This window comes from Podarcis melisellensis, assembly GCF_964234715.1.
Source record: "Podarcis melisellensis genome assembly, chromosome: 5".
Classification (NCBI taxonomy): Eukaryota; Metazoa; Chordata; class Lepidosauria; order Squamata; family Lacertidae; genus Podarcis; species Podarcis melisellensis.
The window spans coordinates 16337494-16363035 of record NC_138537.1 but is presented as its reverse complement, the minus strand read 5'-3'; the positions used below and the strand labels follow the sequence as shown (position 1 = coordinate 16363035).

General features: G+C 41.7%; 1 protein-coding gene and 1 long non-coding RNA gene across 19 annotated transcripts in view; one reads left to right on the top strand and one right to left on the bottom strand.

The window, feature by feature from the left end:
• The window catches only part of MECOM (MDS1 and EVI1 complex locus), a 457986-nt gene that overhangs the window by 53346 nt on the left and 379098 nt on the right, over positions 1-25542 (bottom strand). For all 17 annotated transcript variants that reach the window (XM_081910753.1, XM_081910743.1, XM_081910756.1 and 14 more), the window contains 3 exons: positions 4670-4772; positions 4322-4538; positions 227-374 (listed from right to left, as the gene is read on the bottom strand). In XM_081910753.1, the coding sequence (XP_081766879.1) occupies positions 227-374; positions 4322-4538; positions 4670-4772 (468 nt within the window). The remainder of the gene's footprint in view (positions 1-226; positions 375-4321; positions 4539-4669; positions 4773-25542) is intronic.
• The window catches only part of LOC309369996, a 128510-nt gene that overhangs the window by 86316 nt on the left and 16652 nt on the right, over positions 1-25542 (top strand). Inside the window, exon 4 of one of the 2 annotated variants that reach the window (XR_014168328.1) lies at positions 23839-23884. The exons of the other annotated variant lie outside the window; for it this stretch is intronic. This is a non-coding gene — a long non-coding RNA (uncharacterized lncRNA). The remainder of the gene's footprint in view (positions 1-23838; positions 23885-25542) is intronic. 2 annotated transcript variants of the gene reach the window in all.

Below are 25542 nucleotides of genomic sequence, written 5' to 3'. Positions count from 1 at the left end.
GGGCATCTTGCCTTACATATGCAGGGAATCATTTGTACATGAGAGAAGCTTTCAAATCTGATCCCCTACCTGTTGCCTGAAGTGGCCCAGTCCAGTGGAAACGTTGTATGAGGGTATCATGTGCTTCAGTGCTGAAGCCAGACCTAAGATGCTCAAAATGTGACTCTACATATCATAAGCAACGGTGCATATACAAAATTCCAGGCACCCTACAATTTCACTGTACCTTGGCACAGTTTTCGCATTCATAATGCTTCCCACTGTCATGGGACATCTGGTGGCGTATCAAGTTGGATTTCCAGTTAAAGGCTTTGGGGCACTGGTCACACTTGTACTCCCGCTCTTCGGTGTGAGACAGCATGTGCTTTTCTAAGCTGCAAAGATACAAGAAGAAGATGCTCGGTGAGATGGTGACTCAAGGTTTTTGGAACTGCATAGACCTTTTTCCTGTGAAGAGACAGGAGAAGTGAAGAGACAGGAGCCTATTTCAGGAAGAGGAACTTATTTCAGTTCAGGGAATCAAAGTAGTCATAGAATAAGAATCTCCACTCCTACGATGAATATCACCCATAGGATTGCACAAGGTTAGTCAGAGTAGATTTATTGAAATCAATAAACTTTGAGGTTACAATGTTTTTTGCTTAGGAGAAGGACACGTAAGAGGGAGTGTAATAGAGATGATGGTTATCAATGGCTACTAGTCATGGCGATTATGTATTACTTCCCGGATCAGAGGCGACATGCCTCTGAGTACCAGCTGCTAGGCAACAGAAGCGTATCATGTGTTGTGAGTTTCCCATAGGCATCTGGTGGGCTACTGTGAGAACAGATTGGCAGACTAGACGGGGCTTCTTGGTCTGATCCAGTAGGATTCTTCTTCTTACTCTAAATAGAATGTACACTTTTTGTAGTTGTTAAGAAGTGCGGCTGCTAATTTGGACTATTCACAAGACTGGTTCAACCTATTTAGTGAAAAGTTTAATCCGTATTGACTATCCCATATTAGAAATGCTTCAGTGAATCAAACCTTAGAAGCAGTTCTTGGAGGAGTAAGAACCTCTTAATGTGTGTGCAGCACACTCAGCCAATACATTGCTACGTCTTTCCTCTACATATGACATGGCCCTTAGGAGATGATACACTAGAAAGAGAGGCTCTCGCTGCCTCCTGATCCAGTGGAATATGGTTTTTGCAGCGCTATCTTATTTGACTCAACCAAAACATGAGAGTTTAATGTCTTTTGGGCAACAGGTGAAGGCTAGGCCTTTACATGTTTAAATTATATTTTACAATATAATTTTTATTATATTGTAGCTTTTTAGATTTTTCACCTGACTTGATACTAACATATTTTGCCACTCTGTCTGGTTTCCTTGTAATTTTTAATTGGACTGATTATGTTTTTAATATGTGCTAGCTGCTTTAAGAGTCTTTGGATTGAAAAGCAAGATTAGAAACATTCCAGATAAATAAATAAGTAATATTATTCTGCATCTGCTGTAGAATCCAATCTGTCACTGTTATATGTAGCTATGAGTCATGCTTCTCGTCTTATTTAATGTTACTGTTTTCTTTCATAATATTTCACATGTAATTTACTATTACTTCCACCATTAATCCACAACATAGATTTAAAATGGTGTTTGGCTGTGTCCCCCCCCCCCATTAATTACACATACACCAGCTTGCATATATATCAACAATTCCGATTGCCACCTGAACATTTTTTTGAAATAGAATATTTTCTCTATATTCCTTTTCCTTGAACTGTTTCTGTCATGTATTGGACTTTAAATAATTTAAATGTTTTTCAGCCAGGCTGACGGTTCTCATTTTTCACCCTCTCCCTCTCAGTGGCAGAGCAATTTATGATTTGTCTTTTGCTGATATTTTTTCCTGGCCTTTGTTCTGAGCCTTTAATACCCTTAAAGGCCTTCCCCAAAGAAGAGTTTTCTAAGCACTAGGAATGCAGAGTTGTCATCCATCTGTTCCTAAAGTACAGACATCTTCCCTCAAGGATGCATTTTTGCTGCAGTGATATTGTAGTTTCCCAGCAGTGGATGTGCTCACTTATCCAAGAGAACCCTGGCCCGAAAATGGTTTCTGTTTGTGCACTGACTTTCAAAACCAGACACTGCCTTCATAATTGTTGTTGGTGTTTAGTCGTTTAGTCGTGTCCGACTCTTTGTGACCACCTGGACCAGAGCACGCCAGGCGCTCCTGTCTTCCACTGCCTCCCGCAGTTTGGTCAAACTCATGTTTGTAGCTTCGAAGACACTATCCAACCATCTCGTCCTCTGTCGTCCCCTTCTCCTTGTGCCCTCCATCTTTCCCAACATCAGGGTCTTTTCCAGGGAGTCTTCTCTTCTCATGAGGTGGCCAAAGTATTGGAGCCTCAGCTTCACGATCTGTCCTTCCAGTGAGCACTCAGGGCTGATTTCCTTCAGAATGGATAGGTTTGATCTTCTTGCAGTCCATGGGACTCTCAAGAGTCTCCTCCAGCACCATAATTCAAAAGCATCAATTCTTCGGCAATCAGCCTTCTTTATGGTCCAGCTCTCACTTCCATACATCACTACTGGGAAAACCATAGCTTTTACTATACAGACCTTTGTTGGTAAGGTGGTGTCTCTACTTTTTAGATGCTGTCTAGGTTGATCATTGCTTTCCTCCCAAGAAGCAGGCGTCTCTTAATTTCGTGGCTGCTGTCACCATCTGCAGTGATCATGGAGCCCAAGAAAGTAAAATCTCTCACTGCCTCCTTTTCTTCTCCTTCTATTTGCCAGGAGGTGATGGGACCAGTGGCCATGATCTTCGTTTTTTTGATGTTGAGCTTCAGACCATATTTTGCGCTCTCCTCTTTCACCCTCAATAAAAGGTTCTTTAATTCCTCCTCACTTTCTGCCATCAAGGTTGTGTCATCTGCATATCTGAGGTTGTTGATATTTCTTCCAGCAATCTTAATTCCGGCTAGGGATTCATCCAGCCCAGCCTTTCGCATGATGAATTCTGCATATAAGTTACATAACCAGGCAGACAATATACAGCCTTGCCGTACTCCTTTCCCAATTTTGAACCCCTTCATGGATCACTGCCTTGCCGTGGCGAAGGGGCTTGAAGAACTCAGAGAAGCTATGAACTATGCCAAGCAGGGCACCCAAGATGAACAGGTCATAGTGAAGAGTTTTGACCAAACGTGATCCACCTGGAGGAGGAACCGGCAAGCCACTCCAGTATCCCTGCCAAGAAAACTCCATGGACAAAGACAACAGGCCTTCATAATTAGCTGGAACTTAAAATAATTTAGATGAAAACAGTAGCTATAAATCTTAAAACAACAATTTTTACATATTTATTCCTTGTCCTTTAGCAAATACTCAAAGTGCATCTCTGACCTCTTCCATCACCACCAACACTAGAAGTGTAGATCTTGCCAACTTTGTAGCTTTTGACCTCTCTAGGCATTGCATACTCACTGAGCACAGCAGGGACATGTCCTCCTATATGAGTCCATCCGTACCCCCCACTTGAGACCATGATATCAGTTCCCTTCCATTTTTTGTGTGAAATCTGTATTAGACATGACCAGGAACCCCAAGATTCTAGAACTCTATTTCTAAAAACATCAAGACAAATTACGCGCTGCTGTCTTTTGGCAAACATGGGTAATTTGTTTGTTTGTTATGAATCAAGACCTGATGACTGATTTACACACTATCCTCTACTGTGTTGTAATTCTTCACTTTCTGCTATTGGCTTATTGTTAGTTTTTGTTTGAATTACTTTATGTTTTCTTATTGGCAATTTTATTAGCTATTTTTAAGTTGCAAACCACTATGGAATTCTCTAATGATCATCAGTTACTAAATATTTTAAAATAAAAATAGAAATAAAATAAATAAATTTTGAAATAAAATAAAGATTGATTTGGGTCTTTCGTAACCGTCCAGGGGTCCTTTACCTTTTACCATATATTATATATATATATATATATATTATATGCTTTCGTAGATTTTCACGGGTACAGGAATGCAGGTTTTGGTGTCCTCGGGTGTCTTCCCGTGTAAAAGTTGGGGTGTCTAGGCGACGTTTCGACGAGGTCTCACTCGTCATCTTCAGGCTGGTGCTTTCGGCTTCTTGTTACTGGAACAGTAACAAGAAGCCGAAAGCACCAGCCTGAAGATGACGAGTGAGACCTCGTCGAAACGTCGCCTAGACACCCCAACTTTTACACGGGAAGACACCCGAGGACACCAAAACCTGCATATATTATATGGTGTCTATGTTTTGTTTCTCTTAAAATATATATGCCTGTTCCTACCTTTGCACATCAGAGAACACTTGGTCACATTCTTTGCACTCTTGAATGTCATGCATATCATGGAGGTCATTCTCCTTGTCAAGCTTTGGCTGAAATTCCTCATCCACCATCGAAAACGCTGAGTGAGGTGTGCTGCATGGGAATTTCTGATGGTCCACGAGATCTGCTTTGGACTCAAACAGCTGGTCACAGTCTTCACACCGATACTGACGCTCCTCTGTAAAGCAAATCAGTCATTACTCTCAGCGGCCTTCGACCAATGCGAGAGAATAAATTTGCTCTAAGTGCTGATAATTAGGGAACTTTCTGTATAAGTTATTTGACAATCTGCCATAAGAAATTGCTGACCATGAATGTCTGGAGCCATAGGATCGTGTAAATAGTCTTCAGTCTTCATGAACAGAAGGAGCTCTTCTCCAGCTTCAATGTCTTTCACCACTCTGTAATATATCTGACAGAGAGAATGGCAAGTGAGTGACAAGAAGCACACAAGAGGGGATTTTCGACATATATGTTGCAGCAAAAATATGAGGTCATATTGGCCATGTTGTAAAAGGAGTGGCCACAATTCAGTGGTAGAGCACATTTTTGCATGCAGAAGGTCTCATTTAGTTCCCTGCACTTTCAGGTAGAAAAAGGATCTTGGGTATCTACCTACCAACCAGCTTTGCTGGGAAAATCCTCCGCCTGAGACCTTGGATTGCTGTTGCTAATTAGGAGTGGACAGCACTGGCCCAGAAGCACAAATAGTGTTACTCAGTAGCAGTCCTGAAGCCAAAATAATCTGGCAGAAGATTCATCCCAATAGCTATTATTCCTATGCAAAGAAAGCTGTATTTCCATCAAGAAATATGCTCAAGAGCAAGCTGTGTGACAAGCAAAGTATTATTAATGCTTGCTGACAATTCACAAATCTTCCTATAACATGGGCTGTACAGGTAATTCATTGAATAAAATTTCTTACTGAAGTGCCAGCGGAGAAGACAGGTATATTCAAACGCAGTCTTTAAAAAAAATAAAAATAAAGACACACCACACACAAGGATCAACTTTTCTCCTAGTTACACCAGCAGGGGGTGAGTAATAATTCCATTGGGCAAATAGGTAGGAAGTCAATAATAGAATGACAATCCAGTCTGTATTATAAGCATTGGGATACACCAAATTAATCATAAAGAACAACTGCAATGCCTTGGGTAAGCAATGCCTTGGGTAAGCACAGATATCACTCAAAGTTTACTATGCAACCTGATCCACAGGGATGTGCAGAAATGTTCTGCACAGCTTTACTTGGTTAAGCTTGTATTTCCAGGTTAGTCCTGGTAGATATACCTAGGATCACAGTCTTAGCTTCCTGTGTGAAAAGGAAAACTCCACCTAAACAGCCCCATTAAACATCAAAGCATCATTTGCATGTTTGAATTTGCAGCCTGTAGTGAAGAAGGAAGGAAACCTAACCTGATGGTTATGCTCTGAAAAGGAATAGGAAGGACAGCCAAATCAGAGCTAATTCCAGCAGTGCGGCAGGTGGGACACTGGCTGAGAGCCCAAGCGCTCAGAGGGGAACCTCACTGGTCCCAGCCCTGCTGGCTGCCCTTTAGGGGTAGGAGAACCTTATTTGTGATCCCTAAAGGCCTATAAAAAGATGACTTTAGGAAGAAAAGCTCACTGTCTTATTGTTTCACTCAGAACCTGCATTATGGAAAGCAGTTTTCATGGGACTCTGATAAAAGATAAATGTTCAAATAAGATATTTGAACTAATTCTAAAAGCACTGGCTACCTCTGTTCATTTATCAAACTCAAAGCTTCTCCTTTACTTTTTAAAAATAATTTTGTGACAGCTCTTAATACTAGGAGGATACAACAATGGGAAAGGTGGTTCAAAAGAAACAACTATTTTGAATGCTTGTCGGCCTAGAGGAAGTTCTCAGAGACTGTAGGGAAAAGGCAGAAGTTTCAGTGACCCACACCAACCGCAAAAATCCACATTGCTCAAAACTATTGACTGTATGTGCACGCAGTTCTTATTCAGCTCCAGTAGGTGGCTCTAAAACCCAATTGTTTCTTTTCTCAGAAAAAGCCTGACCACAACTATGTGCTTGGGGGGGGGGGGTGTCTACAAATACCTTAATGAAGAGTATTGCATTACTCCAGGTTTATTTGCTTCTTTCCTGTCCCCACCGTTAAAAATGCAGCATTGTTGTTTTTCTTTTTAATACTAGCAGTAGTTCAACCACCTGAAGAAGCCAAGTCATATATTGCCGAGTGGTGTTGGGATAAACAGAAGGAATTTGTATGTTACATGACATTTCCAGAGAACAAGCTAAGGCCACATTGTGGCTGCCTCTCCAAAGGCAAAAGCTCTAAGAAAAAAAGCATTAATCATACAATGTGCAGGCTGCTGACTGTTAGCTACGCGCCTTCCCCATAAAAGTAGAGATTTGGGGCTTCTGGAGTTTCCACTCCCACTTCTGTCAACTCCCTTTTCCTCCTTTAGTTCTCCAAAGTGAGAGCTATCTTAGCCAAACCATCTTTTAGGTTTATAATCTACATTCCCGCCCCCCCTCCCGCCCCCGTCGCCCCTTTCCACACAAACAAAAGACAAATGCTTCCAAGTAGCATGTTTCATTCTGGAAATCTATTTCCCCTAAGAACACAATGGCATTCTCTCCACAATCTGAATTACCTCTTTTGTTGGCAGCTCTCAAAGGTTTAAGTTATTAGCTTCCTTTCCAACAGCATGCTGACATTTGAATGGTGACATATTAGAACTTCACAGCAAGGTCTCGCAAAGAAAAACGCTGCCTTAACACGTACACCAAAAAGCCTTCCTCCCCTCCCCCATTTTGTTTTTAAAGGAAAGGAAACACTATGATATTGCAGATTTTTTTAAAGGTCTGATCTGTTCGGCACAAACCTGCACAAATTAAAAAGGAAAGATAACAAGCCAGCTTTGCCTTTTGCTGTTTCTCATGAATTTGGGCTCATCTTAAAATTTGTCTAAAAACTAATGGGATATGAAACATAGGCACTCAGCACAACAAGGCAATGTGTTTCTAGTCAAAAGAGAGCAAAAAGACATTCTAGACTTTAAAAGCTGGGAGGGGTCAGCAAGAAAGGCTAATCACTGCACCACCCACAACACAGCAAAGACTATTTTGAATCCTGACTGCAGCCATTTGAAATAGCTGGGGTTATGATCAAGCGCCAGAAGTAAATTTGTCTGAGTTCAGTCTAGTGGTGGTCAAAATACACAACAGGCTTAGTGTGGATAGAAGTAACAGGTCAGTGAAAAACCATGGCTGCCATGGTCTCAAAAGGTCATGGAGGAACATGTTAATTGGTCCCTAGCTGACTTGGGTTGGGGACTGGAGACTAACTTGACTGATTCACCAATTTACATATTGCATTGTAAAGGAAGCCTAAAGGGGCCCATTCTCAGAATCAGTAAACTTACATGGAGGAGTGTGTATGCATTGACATTAAGGTTAATGCTGAAACCTTTTGCATACTTAGCCGAGTTCCACTGAGATTTACCTCTGAGTAAACAGGAACAGGATTGGGCTACATGACACTGATCCAGCTAATTGCTCAGGAAAATTTATGTCTGAAGTGGGGCATGTTTCAGTCCTCTTCCCAGGACACTAACCCACCTCACCCCTTCAGTGTACAGTGGCCAAATGCTAAAAGGGAGGGGGTGGGGGCTTGGACTGCTCTTGTGTTCTTAACAGCAGTTTGACTGGCTAGAAATCAGCAGCTGAAGCTTTCCTTGCAGGGAGATGTCTGGTGATCAAAATGCTGTTAAAGGCACAGCTACAGGGGCATCTTTAAAAGTTTAAAACCCCTGCATGCATGTTGCAAGAAGTCCCTTCTGAATAATCAGTTTCACTGAAATTATTGGGACTTAAATACGAGTCACTATACTTAGGACCAGAGTATAGTGAATTAACACAGAGTAACTAAAATAATATAAGAAATAATGGGTTGCTTTTTCCTTTCAGAGACTCATAGAAGCTCAATTCACCATTCAAACATGCATGGAAAAATTAAGAAACTTGACCTTTTACCACCTTCTAACAAATTTAAATGTGCAGAAAATGCATGGTTAAAATGGGTTAAAGGGTAATTAATCTGTTACTAGGTCTGTATTTACAAATAAGACACAGTTTAATGAAATTAATGTTATAGAGAGCCCACCCAATAATGTTTGCTATGTTTAAGGGATCTTCTGTCCCCTCTAAAGGTATAAAGGACCCCTGGACAGTTAAGTCCAGTCAAAGGCAACTATGGGGTGCAGCGCTCATCTCACTTCAGGCCAAGGGAGCCAGTGTTTGTCCACAGACAGCTTTCCAGGTCATGTGGCCAGCATGACTAAACTTCTTCTGGCGCATGGAGGACCTTGACGGGTGCCAGAGCGCATGGAAACACTGTTTACCTTCCTGCCGCAGTGGTACCTATTTATCTACTTGCCCTGGTGTTCTTTTGAACTGCTAGGTTGGCAGAAGCTGGGACAGAGCAACTGGAGCTCACCCATCTGACACAGTCGAATAGCTCACCTTCTGATCGGCTCTACACCTGTATCCTACCCAGCACAGGAGAAGATGAGCTTTGGAGTAAGCTATGGGCAAATCAATAGGATCCCTATACCGAACAGGGACACAGTTTGTGAAATAAACACTATTATGGTACACCTCCTTCACTCATTTCCCTCCTGGTTTGTGTGCATATTTGATTGGGTCAGAAAAACAAATATGCAAAAGTCTTTATTGCTTTCTCTGCCTCTACTCCCTCCCTTCCCTCCACCTTTCTGAATCACCAAATGTGTTAATGTTTCTCATGCAATTCAGCTGGGAAATCCATGAAGCAGTTCCTTAGTTTTTGTAGTTAATATGCAAAAGTCATTTTCATAATGTATCTGATAGAGTGAGAGACAGCAAAAGAATGTGACAATCACACTAGTGATTTGGAGTACACATTTGGGACTTTTGAAAAGGTGACTGAACATGAATGGCAAAACAGAAGCACAGTTAAATGAGCTCAAACTCATTCTCAGCTTTAACTTGATATTTATTGGGCCTTATGAAAGCAAGAGTAAAGTAGAGCAAGTCCTGCTGGAGCAAGGGCAAGCCTTCTGCATGCTTCCCCATACAGCTCTGATAATGCACCTCAAGCCTACTCTGCAGCCCGTGCTCACATAATTTTCTCATGAGCAGATACTGCCAATTGTGACAAATGATGCTGTGACTTGGTGATGTGGACTTTGATTCACTGGGGGCCAGGTTGGGACAACCAAATTCATTTGATCCACGGCTGAAACAGATTTAAGTAAGGCCAGCTTTTAAGTCCTGCAAATAAATCTGATGTCAACATCGCATGCACTGAATATTTGCTTTAAGCAACACTTGCTTTTCCATTTATTAAGATAAATGTATTTAAATCTGACTTTTCTCCAGATCTAATGGCCTTGGTGCATTTGAAAGGGAATAGTAAGTTATGGGCTGATGAGCCCAAGACACGACTGAACTGCTGACTTACAGAGTGTTGGAAGAATGACGGCAAGATGTACAGGTTGAATGCAATAGATGGTCTTCCTTTTGTCCTTCCTTTGGCTTTTAATTTAAGTACCAAAGGTTAAGAAGTGGAGTTTATAGTTGTCAGAAAACAACCAGACTCCTGAAAGGTATTGTGTTGAGTAGCAAGAAATGTCTGTCTGCCAATTAACCTCTGATGGACCATTCGCACATGCAGGTCATCACTTGATGTCTTGCACAATCAATGACCAGAGATGCAGCTGTGAATTAGCCCTTAGTGACAATGCTGTTACTCTGGTTTTTATGTCCTGTCATCTACACAACATTGCCTGGGGTGGCAAAGGTAGCTTGCTGCTCTCCTCATGCAGCAAGCTTTGAACCATTTGGGCCCATTCAAGGCCAGCCTTGCCACACAGCAGGGTAAGGAAACCTGGCAGCACGAGGGGGAAACAGATGAAGGCAGGCATTGGTGTCTGAATGGTGCAGCAAGTTGGTCAGAGTGGTGGGGGGGTGATGCCATCTGAACTCCATTTCAAACAATGAAATGGCTCTGACTGGTTCCTGTGAAGTTGTGCAGGCGTCTTGTTCACAGGTTGTAAATTGAGAAGGGGTCCTTCTTTTAAAGGACAGGACTCCTCTTTGGGTTGCTGTCAAGCAAGTCACTGTCTGCAATTTTGAAACTAATGCTATTTGCTATCATGTAACTTGCTGAGACCAAAGAGCAGATTTTAAGAAGCACAATGTATCAGCTGCTTAACACACATACACACATATATGGAGATTTTCAAACAAATTGCACATGAAAACAACATAGGATCCTTGATTTCTAAATTAGGGGAGAGCAGCAGAATATGCATTGCAAGGGTGGAATGGGGCAGCTAATTAACATACAGTACTCTAATTCCATGCAACTGACATCCTTTCTGTTGCAATTGTGTGTTACATTTTGCTTTACAGGAGACACTAAAAAGCTAAAACACTACCACCATTTTTTTACTTTAAAACTGTGATTGAATGCATTTTTGTAACAAAAGTGAAAACGTGTCACCTAATCACAAGACTTCAAGCACATAACGTTAATAGCTGTATTATGTATTCGACCCAAGGTCCATCCAGTTCAGGATTCTGCTTCCAAGGAGGGCTTTGGAAAACTTGCAATTGTGACCTCTGTGCAATAGGCTTCCCTAAGTGCCTGGAACAGAGCAAGGCTATTGCCTTCATGCCACACGTTTGAGCTTCCCAGAGGCATTTGGCAGCCTTCTGATAATCAGCAGCATGCTGCCTCTGAACATGGAAGTTTCATTTAGCTATCCTGGCTGATAGCTATTGACAGTCCTACTATTTCTTGACAAACAAAACAAAAGCACATATAATATCTGACCTCAAAATGTTTGTGCCAAATTGTATGCTAGTGGAATTGGGGGGGGGGGAGGGAGGGAGGGAGGGGGAGAGGGAGAGGGAGAGGGAGAGGGAGGGAGAGAGAGAGAGAGAGAGAGAGAGAGAGAGAGAGAGAGAGAGAGAGAGAGAGAGAGAGAGATTGCTAGTCATTTTAATATGGTTGCAATAGGCACGCCTAATGTCACATATGTCTCACTCTTCTTTTTATATAAAAACACACAGAATTACCCTCTTGTGGAAAGCAGGGATTTTTTTTTCCTGGACCTGATATAATGGTAAGAGTCTTAAAAAAAAAAATCAAAAAAGCAATGGAAGGACATCAAGTAAAGGAGCCAAAATGGGTCACAAAACTCTTTGAAAATAAAAGTTTAAAAATTACTTTCACCTTGTATCCATTTTACACAAGCTCTCCATTGTCTCAAAGCTAAACCCAAGTGTATTTATTCCATAGCGCTTTGCCTTTGAAGTAGCATTTCTCAATATATGAGTAATATGATTTACTACTTAATGGTAGCCCTGAACTTTCAGTTGTATAGTGGCTCTTAATAACAGTGACCATTACTTCTGTGAGATGACCACGGACATTTCAGAGACCTACGAGGTGCTGGAATGGAGCTTTCTATGCCTTTGCCTCATTCAGACCATTACACAATAACTCACATTATCTGGTTAAGAAGCCCCTAGATATTAACTTTCAAAAGGGAAGGTGCTGGAGCTAAAACCTGCCTTAAACACATACATTCTGAACAAGAAACTGTGGGCCTTGGCTCTAACTGCTCAATGATGAAGGAAAAGCACTCTGTATATGTACAGAGATGTGTACTGCCTCCTATGTAGCCTGAGCCTTTACATGTTCACTCAGAAGTAAGTCCCATGGCGTTCAATGGAGCCTATTTCTAACTGTGCATGGGTCGGCAGGCTTCACATTTTTCCTTCTCATATTCCAGGATGGAAGATTTCATCATCTATGTCCTGTTAAGGGAGCACTAGTTCAAATGAAACTCCAAGAGACTGCTGCACATAGCATGTGATCATTATGAATACCTATCATTTGAAGATGGCTTTCAGATTGCAAAATACATTATAATCCTTACTATTTTCATCTTCGCAAATGCTATGGCAATGATTATTCCAATTTATACAACTAGAGAAGTGAGAGCCAAGCATAAGAATGAATTCTGCTGATAAAGGAGTGTGCAGTTTACTCAGAACCCTTTGTGACCACTTGAGCTGTAGCTCAATAGACACAGTCCTGTTAATGCAGAATTATTTCTTCCTAAAGGTAAAGGTAAAGGTACCCCTGCCCGTACGGGCCAGTCTTGACAGACTCTGGGGTTGTGCGCCCATCTCACTTAAGAAGCCAGGGGCCAGCGCTGTCCGGAGACACTTCCGGGTCACGTGGCCAGCGTGACATCGCTGCTCTGGCGAGCCAGAGCCGCACACGGAAACGCCGTTTACCTTCCCGCTGGTAAGCGGTCCCTATTTATCTACTTGCACCCGGAGGTGCTTTCGAACTGCTAGGTTGGCAGGCGCTGGGACCGAGCAGCGGGAGCGCACCCTGCCGCAGGGATTCGAACCGCCGACCTTTCGATTGGCAAGTCTTGGCGCTGAGGCTTTAACCCACAGCGCCACCTGCGTCCCTTATTTCTTCCTATCCTATTTTAATTGTACTGTATTCTGAAAATTACCTTACAACAATGGAATAAAATAACACAGAATAAAGGAAAATAACTGTATTTCAGAATAACAATTGTAGGTGTCAATGTAACAGAGCCACAAAGAAAAGCTACCAAATGGAAATATAGTGATGAGGAAGAAAATTTGAAAATATATTCTATTTCCTTTTAGAGGATGGACAAGTCTTGGCAGTTTATTTTTCCTGGTTGGGTACTGGAAGTTTTATTTATGTTTAACAGCCTGCATTTGGCATGCATGAAGAATAACAGAAGCGTGAATTATGAAAGACCTTCAACCTATCCAGGAAGTTGTAATATTTGAAATAATAGAGAAAATGCACTTCCTGAACAATCTGAAAAGAGAGGGAAGGCTCCTCTCCCAGCCCCACCACCACCAACAACACATTGTGGGCCTATAGATATTAGTTCACTTCCCTACAGAGGGACCTGTAAGTCCTCAGAGTGAGACTCAGACTTCCTCGTGTCCCGAGACCTATCCAAATAAAACAGCAGAGCCCTCTGTGTTCCTGTGAACAAGATAGCTACTGAGTGCAGAACCTTTCTGGGGAGCAAAAGAAGACAAAAGAGTCTCAGAAAGTTTAAACTCCAAAGCTCTGTGCAGCTAGTATCACAGAGCTCTCCTTACCAATGGCAGTGTGTGCCATTTGGATTCGTGAGAATGTAAAGGATTATGATAAAAAGAGAGTGAAACTACTGCCTGTGAACAGAGAAAGAACAGAGCCATTCCCAGTAACCACCCTGCATTAATACATAGTAATAATAATAATAATAATAATAATAATAATAATAATAATAATAATAATTTATACCCCGCCCATCTGGCTGGGCTTCCCCAGCCACTCTAGGCGGATTCCAAAAAAATATATTAAAATACTGTAATACACGTAACTATGGGTCCAATGAAAGACTCCTAACTCTATAACCCTACTCACCAATGTAGTTGCAACCAGCAAAATGACCTTGTGACCAGGCAGCTACAAGGAAATCACTGGCTCTACCTTAGCAGTAGAACCCCAGGACTGATAAATCCTACTGAGTTTATACATGTGTTAAGAGGGAGCCTTCCTAGAGTACAATGCAGTCACAGCAGAAACAACCATTTGAGTCAGGCAAAGTCTTTCAGTTGTCATACTGTTAAATAAATAGCAACAACAGTTCCTCTGGACTGGAAGTATCCACAGGTTTCACACAGACAAAATGATGAGACATTGAAATAATGGCCTCTACAGTCATAATGAGGCCACAAGGACTACCAAAGCCTACAGCGGCTGAATCTTCTGGATCATACAAGAAATCAGAGGGGAAAGAGAATGCGAATAGTTGAACCCCCAGACCATGGTGCAATAGAATGTCTATTCCCTGCAATGTTGCACAAGGGAAGCACAAGATGAATGCCAAAAACTGCCATGACCAGGTTTGCAAAGGGGTCTATCACTGGCCAGCTGAAGTGATGAACAGTGTGATGCAAATTTAGGCCTTCACCAATGAACAGCTCAAGTGAAAGACTTCAGGCCCAGGGATATGGCCCAGAGCTCTAGGCTGTTGTCCCCTGGGCAAGTACCTAGTTGAGAAAAGCATGCCAACCCATCAGGCAGGCATCAAGGGTCAGAATCAGTCTCTGCAGCTCTCCAGACACACTCCGTCAGAGCCAGACCACCAATGAGGTGAGGTGAGGTGAAGTGAAGCTCCTGGCTCAGGTAGCAGAAGCACAAGAGCTGGTGCCCTGCCTGCCCCACGCGGGACACCCCACCCCCTCACTGGTGAGAGGAAGGAATTCTGGCATGTGGCATTGCTTCTCGTCTCTCCCAGCTCTGGGGCAGAGAAGGCAAGCGGCAACATCTTGAGGAGTGCCCTGGTTCTCGCTGAGTTTGGGGAGAGCTGAAGCGTTCCTATGTGCAATGTTGTTGTTCATCTCCCCACTACCACCCAGGACAGAGAAGACGAGCAGCAGCACTTTGAGGAACGCCCCAGCTCTCAAGTTGGGGGGGGGGGCATTCTGATAATAGTGGTGGGGGCAGGGAGTGACACATTCTCATTTCAGGAGACATGTGTAGGGAAAAGTCTGCAGGGGAATTCTAAGGACCCTGAGATAGGGGTATTTATCAGAAGAAGAAAAGGTGGGAGGGGAGGAAAAAGATCACAAAACCCACAAAACTGACACAAAACAAACACTAGAAAGGATATAGATGAGAAGGCAGGATTGGTCTGGAAAGAGGGATAACTCCTCCCTGGAGAGGAAGCAGAAGGCTTCAGAAGACCCTGCCTGATCCTTCTAGGAGGAGGCACCATCCCTACCAGAAATGCCTCCAATAGCATCTGGTGAAGCTCCTTTCTGCCCTAGGCACTAACATGATATAAAAAGTGTAATAAGGATGCCTTTGAGCATGTGCAGAATGCTTTGCCTCGGAGCACTGGGATAAGAAATTAAAAGCAGCACTTTCAAGCCTGAGATTTAGCTTTCAAGCAACATAACATTTCCAGGATAGTTTGAGATTGGGCAGGTCTTTAGATATTACATTCTGTAGCCAGGCTTCAGCAGGTTTCAGTCCCATGGCTTGATTTCAAGAGGTCAGCCCTGGAGCACATTATGGAAGAATACAGAGAACATGTGGGCCTATGAAAGTGCCCAACACTCCCAACTCAGAGACTTAGCTTGTTTCTTTAAATGGTCCATCTAGAATGAGTAGCTAATATTCATTTCACATTTTCTCCCAAGAAATTAAGCCAAGCACAGGAGTGCATAAAGAATATGGATGTTACTGTTACAGCAAGTGAAGGAAGGTGGCTTTAAAGTTGTTTATTATTGCTTTGATAACATAAGACCTATCCACAGAACCTTCCCCCAACCTAGCTCATTAAATGTACAAAGCTGAGCTGTCGTATGGTATACATACACATACATATATACCTTATGCAGGTCTCAGCATAAATAAAATGCTAGGCTTTGAATTTATAGTAACCATACCTTTCCGTTACAGCTACTGTCTCTTAAAGTGCAAGTTCTCCATTTTTATCACTTGGAGCATAGTAGTGTAATAATATTATAAGGCTTACATTCCAAAGTAGAACACCTGGATGACTTGAGATTGAAAGGATGCTCAAATGTTCTTCTCTATCCCCCACCTCTTGACAGAATCCAAAATTCTGTCTCAACGTTTATCGCCTGCTATGATTAAAACACATCTCAACATACTGGAATGTGTTCACTGCTTGTCCTACCCAGAGTAGACCCATTGAAATTTGTAGGCACAACTTAGGTTCCTAAATTTCAATGGGTCTACTGTGAGCAGAATTTAATTGAATACAGCCCATTTATACCTGGGTAGACCAAAGGCAGGTACAGCCAAAACTAGATTGCATTACATTCTCTCCCTTCCCAGCACAAACAGTGCTCAGTCACATTAAGGTCAGTAATATTACAACCCTAAACCCATTTATTAGAAAAGTTACTTTAAGTAAACACTTATATGGGAACAGAACAGCAGCCTTAGATGAATTTTCAAATGTTAATCACTCTACCCAACCTCCATGATCTTAGGAGTGTTGACTTATAAATCATGTAAATTAAAGTATCATACATCTCACCATAGTGAAGAAGGCTGTGGTCAGGTGATCTGTATGCTATCCAGGTGTTAAGTGTTAATGAGCCATTTCAAGGTCTCTTCTGATTCTTTATCTTTAAATCAGACTTGAACCAAATATCTCTTCTGCTAGGAATGTCTTCTGTAAAGTAGGACCAATGGCCATCCTATGGAATCCTCCCCCTGCATGCTGTTCTGGGGTTTCCTCCAACCCTGTCCCTGCCCCGCCCAGCCAATTTGAGGGAGGAGAAAGGCAAACAAAAAAACATTTATCCAGCAGAAGGCCTCAGATTGGCTTCCACTAGTGGAACTATCTGGCGCTTTGAGTACCATTTTCAGTTTCTTGTAGAGAAGTTTAAGCTTTCAAAGTGCGTAAGGCACAAATCGCTTTTTTAAAATTCCCCTTTTCCATTTGCAATGCAAATAGCAGGGGCAGGGAACCTGTGGTCCTCCAAATGTTGCTGCACTACAACTCCCATCATCCTTCACCATTGCTTATCCTAGCTGCAGCTGATGGAAATTGAATTCCAACAACACCTGGATGGCCACAAACTACCCACCTCTTGCCTAAACTGATCAGCATGTATTGTCAGATTTTGAAAAGCTGTCTCCTGCTTTTTAACATGTATGAACTCACACTTCTCCCAAAGGCGCTATTTTTAGTGACACATGAAAATTCTCAATGCATCACTAGAACTCCCTGTACTACATTGAATGGGATATGAAGGGGATGGGGGAGAGATAACAGGGCTGGCATTCCTTCTTATCCATTCAAAACGCCTCATATCTCCTTAGGGAGGCCCTTTTACACTTTGCAAATCATAGAGGGGAGGGAACTACCTCAGTGCAGCGGGTGGCTAAATTGCACTTTGGTACATGCTGTCCTTCTGTCCTATCATTAAATGACAGGGAAGCAGATCTCTGTGGAAAATGGGGCCACACTCAACTCTTCCTCTTCCTGAGGTGAATGAAGTCCACTCATCCACACAGTTCAGAGCCTCCTGCAGTCTAAATGATATCATCGTAGGGCTAGGATTTCAACAGTCTGCCTGAAACAGCAAGCTAGCATGTTGACTTACAAGTCAATTGTTTTGATTTGTCTCTCCCGCTTCCCCAATCCAATGCTCCTCTGCTGCATGTTGTGCCCCTGGAATGTGAATGCTCAAATACTGATCTGAGCGGGGTTCCCATTTTCTTCCTACCTCAGACTCAGATCTTCCTGTAACTGCATAAATGCCGTGGGAAGGAGCAGAAAAAGAATGAAATGAGAGGGCTACAGCCTCAGGGTACAGCCTCAGGCATTGGGGCATCGCAGTCTGTTAGCAGCCCATGTTAGGGCTACACTACCTCTAGACAAACAGGCTGACTTATAGGATACCCTTGGGTTTAACAGCAGTAGCAGAGTGGGCAGATTCTGAAAACCAAATCTCTGAATTTCTCACACACACAAAAGAAGAGAGTGGTACAGTCACCAACTACATGAGCTGGATAGACTGGACAGTAAAGAGTCTTTGCTGTAATACAAATGAACAATGAGGCAGTCCCCATGTCATAGCTAAGCAGGTCTGGGTCTTATGAGTGCCTGGATGGAAGACTGCCTGGGAGCCCCATGAACACTACCATAATGGAAACAAGGTATGTATAAACGGGGACGGGGAGCCATTTAAGGGTCTTTAGAATCAGAGTTGTAGAGTTGGAAGGAAATCTTGAGGGTCATCTAATCCAACCCCCTTCAATGCAGGAATATGCAGCTGTCCCATGGGGGGGGGTCAAACCTGCAACCTTGGCATTATCAGCACCACTCTCTAACCAGCTATCCAGGCCAATTCTGTGAACATTTCATTCCTCTTTCAGATATTATACAGAAAGTTTTCGCCCTATCCTTGAGAAGGGGTGAAATTTCCTCTAAATATTGGGGACGCAGCTATACAGCTGCAAATAAAATGTTTTAAGTGCAATATACAATGTGGCACTAGTTGGCGATGGTGAGCCTTATGGAAAATTCAATGTATTTTTAAAAACGCTTTTTAAAAAAAGCATTTTCAGAACGGTTTTTATATGCGTGTAGTTTCCACCTGGGTGAAATCAGATATTCATACAAAAAAGATAATGTGTAATTTCTTGCACATGTCCTTTCAGAGTGGTAAAATGCAAGTTACATGTGTAAGTGTGACTTCATGAGGGCCAGTTAATTCTTGAAAGTATAATAAGCCAACTTTGACAGGAACATCACTTGGTTACCCAAAAGAAAGGCAAGGATGTAAGTGTCACAGGATGGCAGCATATCTGTCTGTTGCGTAAGTGACCATTTTTTGCTTGGCATGAGAAGCCTGAGTTTTAAAAGCCAAAATTGATGTGTACATGCACAGTGTAGGATGTTACCATTCTTTCTAAGTCCCACATTTAAAATGACAAGGGCAGGATAAAAAAAAATACTACAGAAACAAACGGCAATGAAGATCATGCACATTTGTTCTTGCAGGACATGTCTCAGAATGGAGATTTTCCTCTCAACATGCAAGTTTGTACCATATCCTGTTCCATGTCTCATGTTTTAAGGCTCTAATGCCAAATTGTTCCTACACTGACCTTCATGGTCATCATCACTTGGGCACTTCCAAAGGTATTTGGCTAGCTGCTGTTGGAAACATGATGCTGAACTAGACCGAAAGTGGTCTGATCCAGCAACACAATTGTTCTGTTCTTAAAGAATAGCAAAGTGACACAGTAGGAATAAAGTACTCCATGTGCTCACCACAGCCCATGCAAGTTTGCTGCACCTACTTCTATGAAATGTTTCAGCTTTGTGGACATAATCAGTTTAGGTTATGTCTGCACTATGACTCATGCTATAGGAATCATAGTATGGAAACATATCCTTGTTTCTTTGCTTTTTTTAAAAAAAAAAAAAGCTCTAACGCAGTATGGGATAGGTCTGCATCAACCTTAATCCAACAGCATCCAGCCAACCTGACACAATTTCCAGTCCTGAGCATGCCATGATAAGAATTGGCCAGCCACTCATCAGTATTTATGACAATTTCAAAACCACACCATCTCCCAAACTTGGCTGCAAGCCTTTTACAAGCAGGTACAACACTCTAAAAACACAACACAATAAAACTAGCAGGATAAAATAGTTGAAATATAAAATACTATATATGAAAACCAGATTATAACTGCTGCACAGCAGTTTGACAAAAAATATATATTAAGCATTTCTGGGAAAGGCTGAGAGTTTCACGATTCTCTAAAGACAAAAGATTTGCAAAGTTGTAGGATAGCCCCCAAAACCATCTCTCAGCCTTGCTTTGGGGACTTGGTGAATGGATATTATTGCCAGGGAAGTGCTTTTGATTGATTGAGGTAAAACAAAAAGGAGGAGATGGTAGATACGATCATTAAAGTATATAGAGTCCCAGCATTCAGGGCTGATTGCATGACTGACCTGCTGGAATGGGGCTTGTTCTGAGATGTAATGAAAACAGCAGCATATAATATTTTGTGCTACTGAGTTTGCTGTTCTGATTTAGTAGCTTACTGTATATTTTTATAATGATTTTATCTTCTGAAGTTCTTGAATTTATACCCCACATTTCCACCACTGAATTCAGGGTGGCTATTTTATTTTCACAACAACCCTGAGAGCTAATTATGCTGAGAAACAATGGCTGGACCCCAGCTCACTCACTATGCTTTGTGGGCAAGTGAGGGACCTGAACACAGATTTTCCAAATCAAAGTTGTAGCCATTATAACACATTGTATGTATTCGCTAACTGCCTTCGACAATGTATCTGAAAAAAATTGTACAGATATTTTAAGTAAACCAATAAAACAACTTCAGGTCATATCCAATTGTTTTTTTGATCATCCTATCATGCTGCTGCTTCTGTAATGTTCAAAGCTTATAACATGCCCACATATGTCGAGGCCAAAATCCGATGCACACTTATTTAAGAGTACTGTATGCTCCATTCAGCACACTGAGACTTTCTTCTAAGTAAAAATGTACAGAATGGCCCTGCACATTAACAACTTATTATTGTTATTCACAGAGGGAATCCTACACTAATTCCCCTCCACTTCCTCCCCTGTGCCTCGTATCTGGTGTGGCAGGCCAGCTATTATGGTGGACAATTGTTTGTCACCATGATATACTGTATTTTTCTGAGTATAAGACTAGGGTTTTTTTACCCAAAAAAAAGGTTTAAAATTGGGGTTCGTCTTATACACGGGTAGCGCTGAGGGGTATTTTCTTAATTTGAAGTCCCCCAAAATAGGGGGCGTCTTATACATGGAGGCGTCTTATATACGGAAAAATATGGTATATTTCACCTTCTGGAACTAGCATGCAACAACCATGCCAGAGAATACCAGTTGTAGTTTTGCTGATTGTGGTGAAGACACCTGTCCATATGCAGTGTGGCATAGAGAATTCAATAAACAAAATGTCAAATCTTCCACCTAGTGTCAGGAAAATGGGGATACTTAACAGCAATATGTTTACACAGGACTTTATTAAGTAAATTAATCAACATAATCCCACCTTGAGTAGAATTCAAGGTGAATTTTCTTACGTTCTTCTACTACCAGTTTTAAAAGAAAAACAACAACAACGAACAAAAGGAGCTGGCAGAAACCACTGAGTGAATTACAGCTTAGCATTTTCACTGTAGGCATCTTTAATCCTCTCTATTATTTCTTAAATGCTTGCAAAGATTATAAGATAATCTCCCATCAACAAATTTCTTTTCACTTAGAGAGAACGGCATGCTTGTCTGATTGTGCCTATTAAAGGCTAGCTGTCCAAGTTCTTTCATTGTGCACTGGCAAGTTTTGAAATGACTTAAGATTTCTGAAAACTTCCTTCCAATTTTAGGGCACCTCAGGACACAACAGAAGTTTAAAGCAAGAGTGGTCAATGCAAGGCCTCTGAATATGATCCATGCTGCCTCTGGAAAACATTTATTCCTCTCCCCCCTCCAAACAACAACAACAACAACAATTTATTTATACCCCACCCATCTGGCTGGGTATGCCCAGCCACTCTGAGCGGCTCCTAACAGAATATTAAAAATAGTATCAAACATTAAAAACTTCCCTAAACAGAGCTGCCTTCAGATGTTTTCTAAAAGTCAGATAGTTGTTAATTTCCTTGACATCTGATGGGAGGGCTTTCCACAGGGCGGGTGCCACTACCGAGAAGGCCCTCTGCCTGGTTCCCTGTAACCTCACTTCTCGCAGTGAGGGTCCCGCTAGAAGGACCTCAGAGCTGGACCTCAGTGTCTGGGCAGAACGATGGGGGTGGAGATGCTCCTTCAGGTATCCTGGGCCGATGCTGTTTAGGGCTTTAAAGGTCAGCACCAACACTTTTAATTGTGCTTGGAAACGTATTGGGAGCCAATGTAGGTCTTTCAGGATTAGTGTTATACGGTCTCGGCAGCCGCTCCCACTCACCAGTCTAGCTGCCGCATTCTGGATTAGTTGTAGTTTCCGGGTCACCTTCAAAGGTAGCCCCACGTAGAGCGCATTGCAGTAGTCCAAGAGGGAGTTAACTAGAGCATGCACCACTCTGGCGAGACAGTCTGCGGGCAGGTAGGGTCTTAGCCTGTGTACCAGATGGAGCTGGTTGACAGCTGCCCTGGACACAGAATTGACCTGCGCCTCCATGGACAGCTGTAAGTCCAAAATGACTCCCAGGCTGCACACCTGGTTCTTCAGGGGCACAGTTACCCCATTCAGGACCAGGGAGTCCTCCACACCTGCCTGCCTCCTGTCCCCCAAAAACAGTATGTCTATCTTGTCAGGATTCAACCTCAATCCATTAGCCGCCATCCACCCTCCAACTGCTTCCAGGACTTTCACCGCCTTCACTGGTTCGGATTTAAAAGAAAAGTAGAACTGGGTATCATCCACATACTGATGAACACCCAGCCCAAACCCCCTGATGATCTCTCCCCAATTGGCCTCTGTGGGTACATTACTATATGACAACAGAACATAACTTCCTCAGTTGGGGCAGTGGGAATTAATCGTGGTAAATTAGATTCAGATTTAGTCTTAATGTTGCCTACTCTTGGTCCAAATGTTCATTTGCTTGCTAAATCACACGTAACAAATTTAACTATGTATGCAAATCAGTACAACTTCCAAATAGTTTACAGGATACATGTACTTGTGAGTACATAGTGCCATTTCTACATATTATACCATAAACAGTCACTAGAAAAAGCCATTGTGGAACTGCTGGTTTCAAGGCAGTTGGGTCAGAAGACTACTGAAACCTACAACCCACTTTTTCCTGAGTAGACTTACTAAGAGCAGCAGCACTGTCCAGAGGACTGTATTCAGGCTAAACTCCCAATCCTAAAGCACAGTCAAGAACCCAGTGGAAAAAATGGACTTACGCGCATGCCTGATCATACCCATCATGTATTAGAAAATGCCTCTAAAAGAACAGCACAGGCATCCAGGCATGTATGTTTAAAACTGCTTAAATTCAAATATATGTGGATGAGGCTGAATGTAAGCAGTTGTTGGCAGACTTGAGCCACAGAATGAAGCTGCTGCAAATATAAGGTTAGCTTAAATGTATCTTCGAATTTACAAAATATTAATTAATTAGTTTGTGTGTGTAAGCAATGTATTTTAAAACTATTTAAAGCAAATGCACTAGTGTTTTAAAATAATGGAAGGAACTTGATAAAAAAATTAATAGTTGTATTATACAGTACTTGTTTGACTGTGTAATAGCCCTACCATGTTTATTCCCAGTAGAACAAAACCAGGTGTAGTAAAACATGGTCTTTGTAATACAAAGCAAGCTAAAATCCATCTACTAGTCTAATTTTGGCATGAGAACTAAAGATGCATTTCATATTTTCACGATTCTCCATCATATGAAGAAATTTAGGGTTATATAAATACACACATAATACATATGTTTTTAATATTAAAAATGTTGCATGCCCCCTTACTGGATTTCAAAAAGCAGTCAATGACCTAGTTGAAGCTTATGGAACATTCTGCTATCTTATAATAATAAAAAATGACTTCGCTATAGTTATATTTTACAGTACAATCATAAACTTGTTCTCAATTGGAATTGCTCCCTAGTATGTGCGCTTAGGATTACATACTTTCTCGGGAGTAAATGTGAATTCCCACTCACTGAATTCAGTGGGACTGACTTCCAAATAGACATGCAGAGGATCAGACTGTGAAATATCCACAACTGTAATTTAACATTTCTCTTTCTATGAGGTTTGCTTTCAATTCTTTTAAGCTTAAACTTTTGTATTTTTAGGATCAACATCATGCATACCCTTCCAATATGTGCTAGATAAAAACAGGTATGCTTGTCTTATGGCTGATGAAAAAAATGTAGTGATGTACTGTAACACCAGTATAAGCTGTCTACTTCCATGAGGTATGGGGACTGCTCTATTTCCCTTGAGAATTCTGGAAACCGTAACATAAAGAATGTATAATTTACTACCACCTGGAAAACAGCTATTTAAACATTAAGATACCACAAATTTGTACTTTCAAACTGTCTCACACAAACCAATCTCTTCAAGGCTACAGTTCTCCAAATCTCAAAATTCAGTATATATTAATAAAGTTACTGTATCCCTTAAAAAAAGAGAAAACAAACTTGTATTCAATCAGTCATGAAAACCTATGTGAAGCAGACACAAATTTGTTACAAACCAATGACTGGTAAACTGTAAGAAAGCAGGTTTAGTATGCAAAGATACATACAGATTTGTCCCAAAACATAATAAGAAACTTTTACCAATTTTGCTCAAGCTACTGTCAAGTCCAAACTGACCCGCCCCCAAAAAATGCATTCCACTGAGAAACACGGGTGACAAGATCCTATAGACAGCACACTGTAAAGAACGGTAGTACCCTGGAACGGTGGGGGACGACGACCAATATAACAACCTATTGCACAGTATTTGGAATTCATTATTTGCAAACATCTTGAATTACATACTTTTAAGACTTATTAGACATGACAGGAGATAATAGGACAGCGCTGGGAAATTCTAGATCAACTTTATTGGGAGGGGAAAAGGAATCTATCCCCATCCAGTCTTAAAAGTCCTGTTCTACATCCAATCAAATGAAATATGAGTTGCTCTCAGCATACATGTTTTGACTGCATCCCATTATTCTTGAGCTGTTCATCTTAGTAGGGCTTATTTATATAGTTATAAGAAGGAACCCAGACCTTTTGTAAAGTTGTTCCAAAGTGATGAAATCTGACCTTAGACAAGAAAACGGGGGGGGGGGGGGAGAGGACAGTGGAGGAAGGGAAGCAAAGCACTTTGACAAATAAAAAAAGAAAGGCTTAAGCATAGACAACAGCAAAAAGTTGTTTTTCTTTCCCTAGGTGTTAAATGATAAAGGCTCTGCTGAGTGGCTAGATTGTAAAGGCTGGAGACCCAGCTGAAACCCTCCAGCAGTCTAGGGCTCATGTCTGTCTTTCAGTTTATCTTGCCTTCAGCGCTATAAATGTGAATTCGACCTTGTTTCATCACACTGACAGCAACAACTTTCCCCTGTCCCAGATAAAGTACAGCATTTGCTAATGAATCTGGCAGGTAATTTGAGGTAATTAGAGGTTAACACAATTACTGCTGATCAAGTACTGCTGTCCTTGGTCTCAATAGTTAATAATATATCTCAGTCAACTGGGGTGTTCATTAGGCGATGAGTAGGACTAATTCACCAACTGGCAGGCCTTATTCCTCATGGAGAAACAGAGTGAAACAACAGATCTGGTACTGTAAATGGTTCCAGTCAGCTTTTTAAGTCTTGTGTTTAGCACTTGCGTGGTCATACCTATGCTTCCTAGGACCTCCTGAAAATGCAAACCAAGTTCTCTCTAGTCATCTGCAAATTCTGGATGTATTCTCTCTGTTTCATTGCCTTATCAGAGAGGTTTTCTTGTGGTGTGTGGGACTGCCTAGAACCCAGAGTGATGTATATCCATAGACAT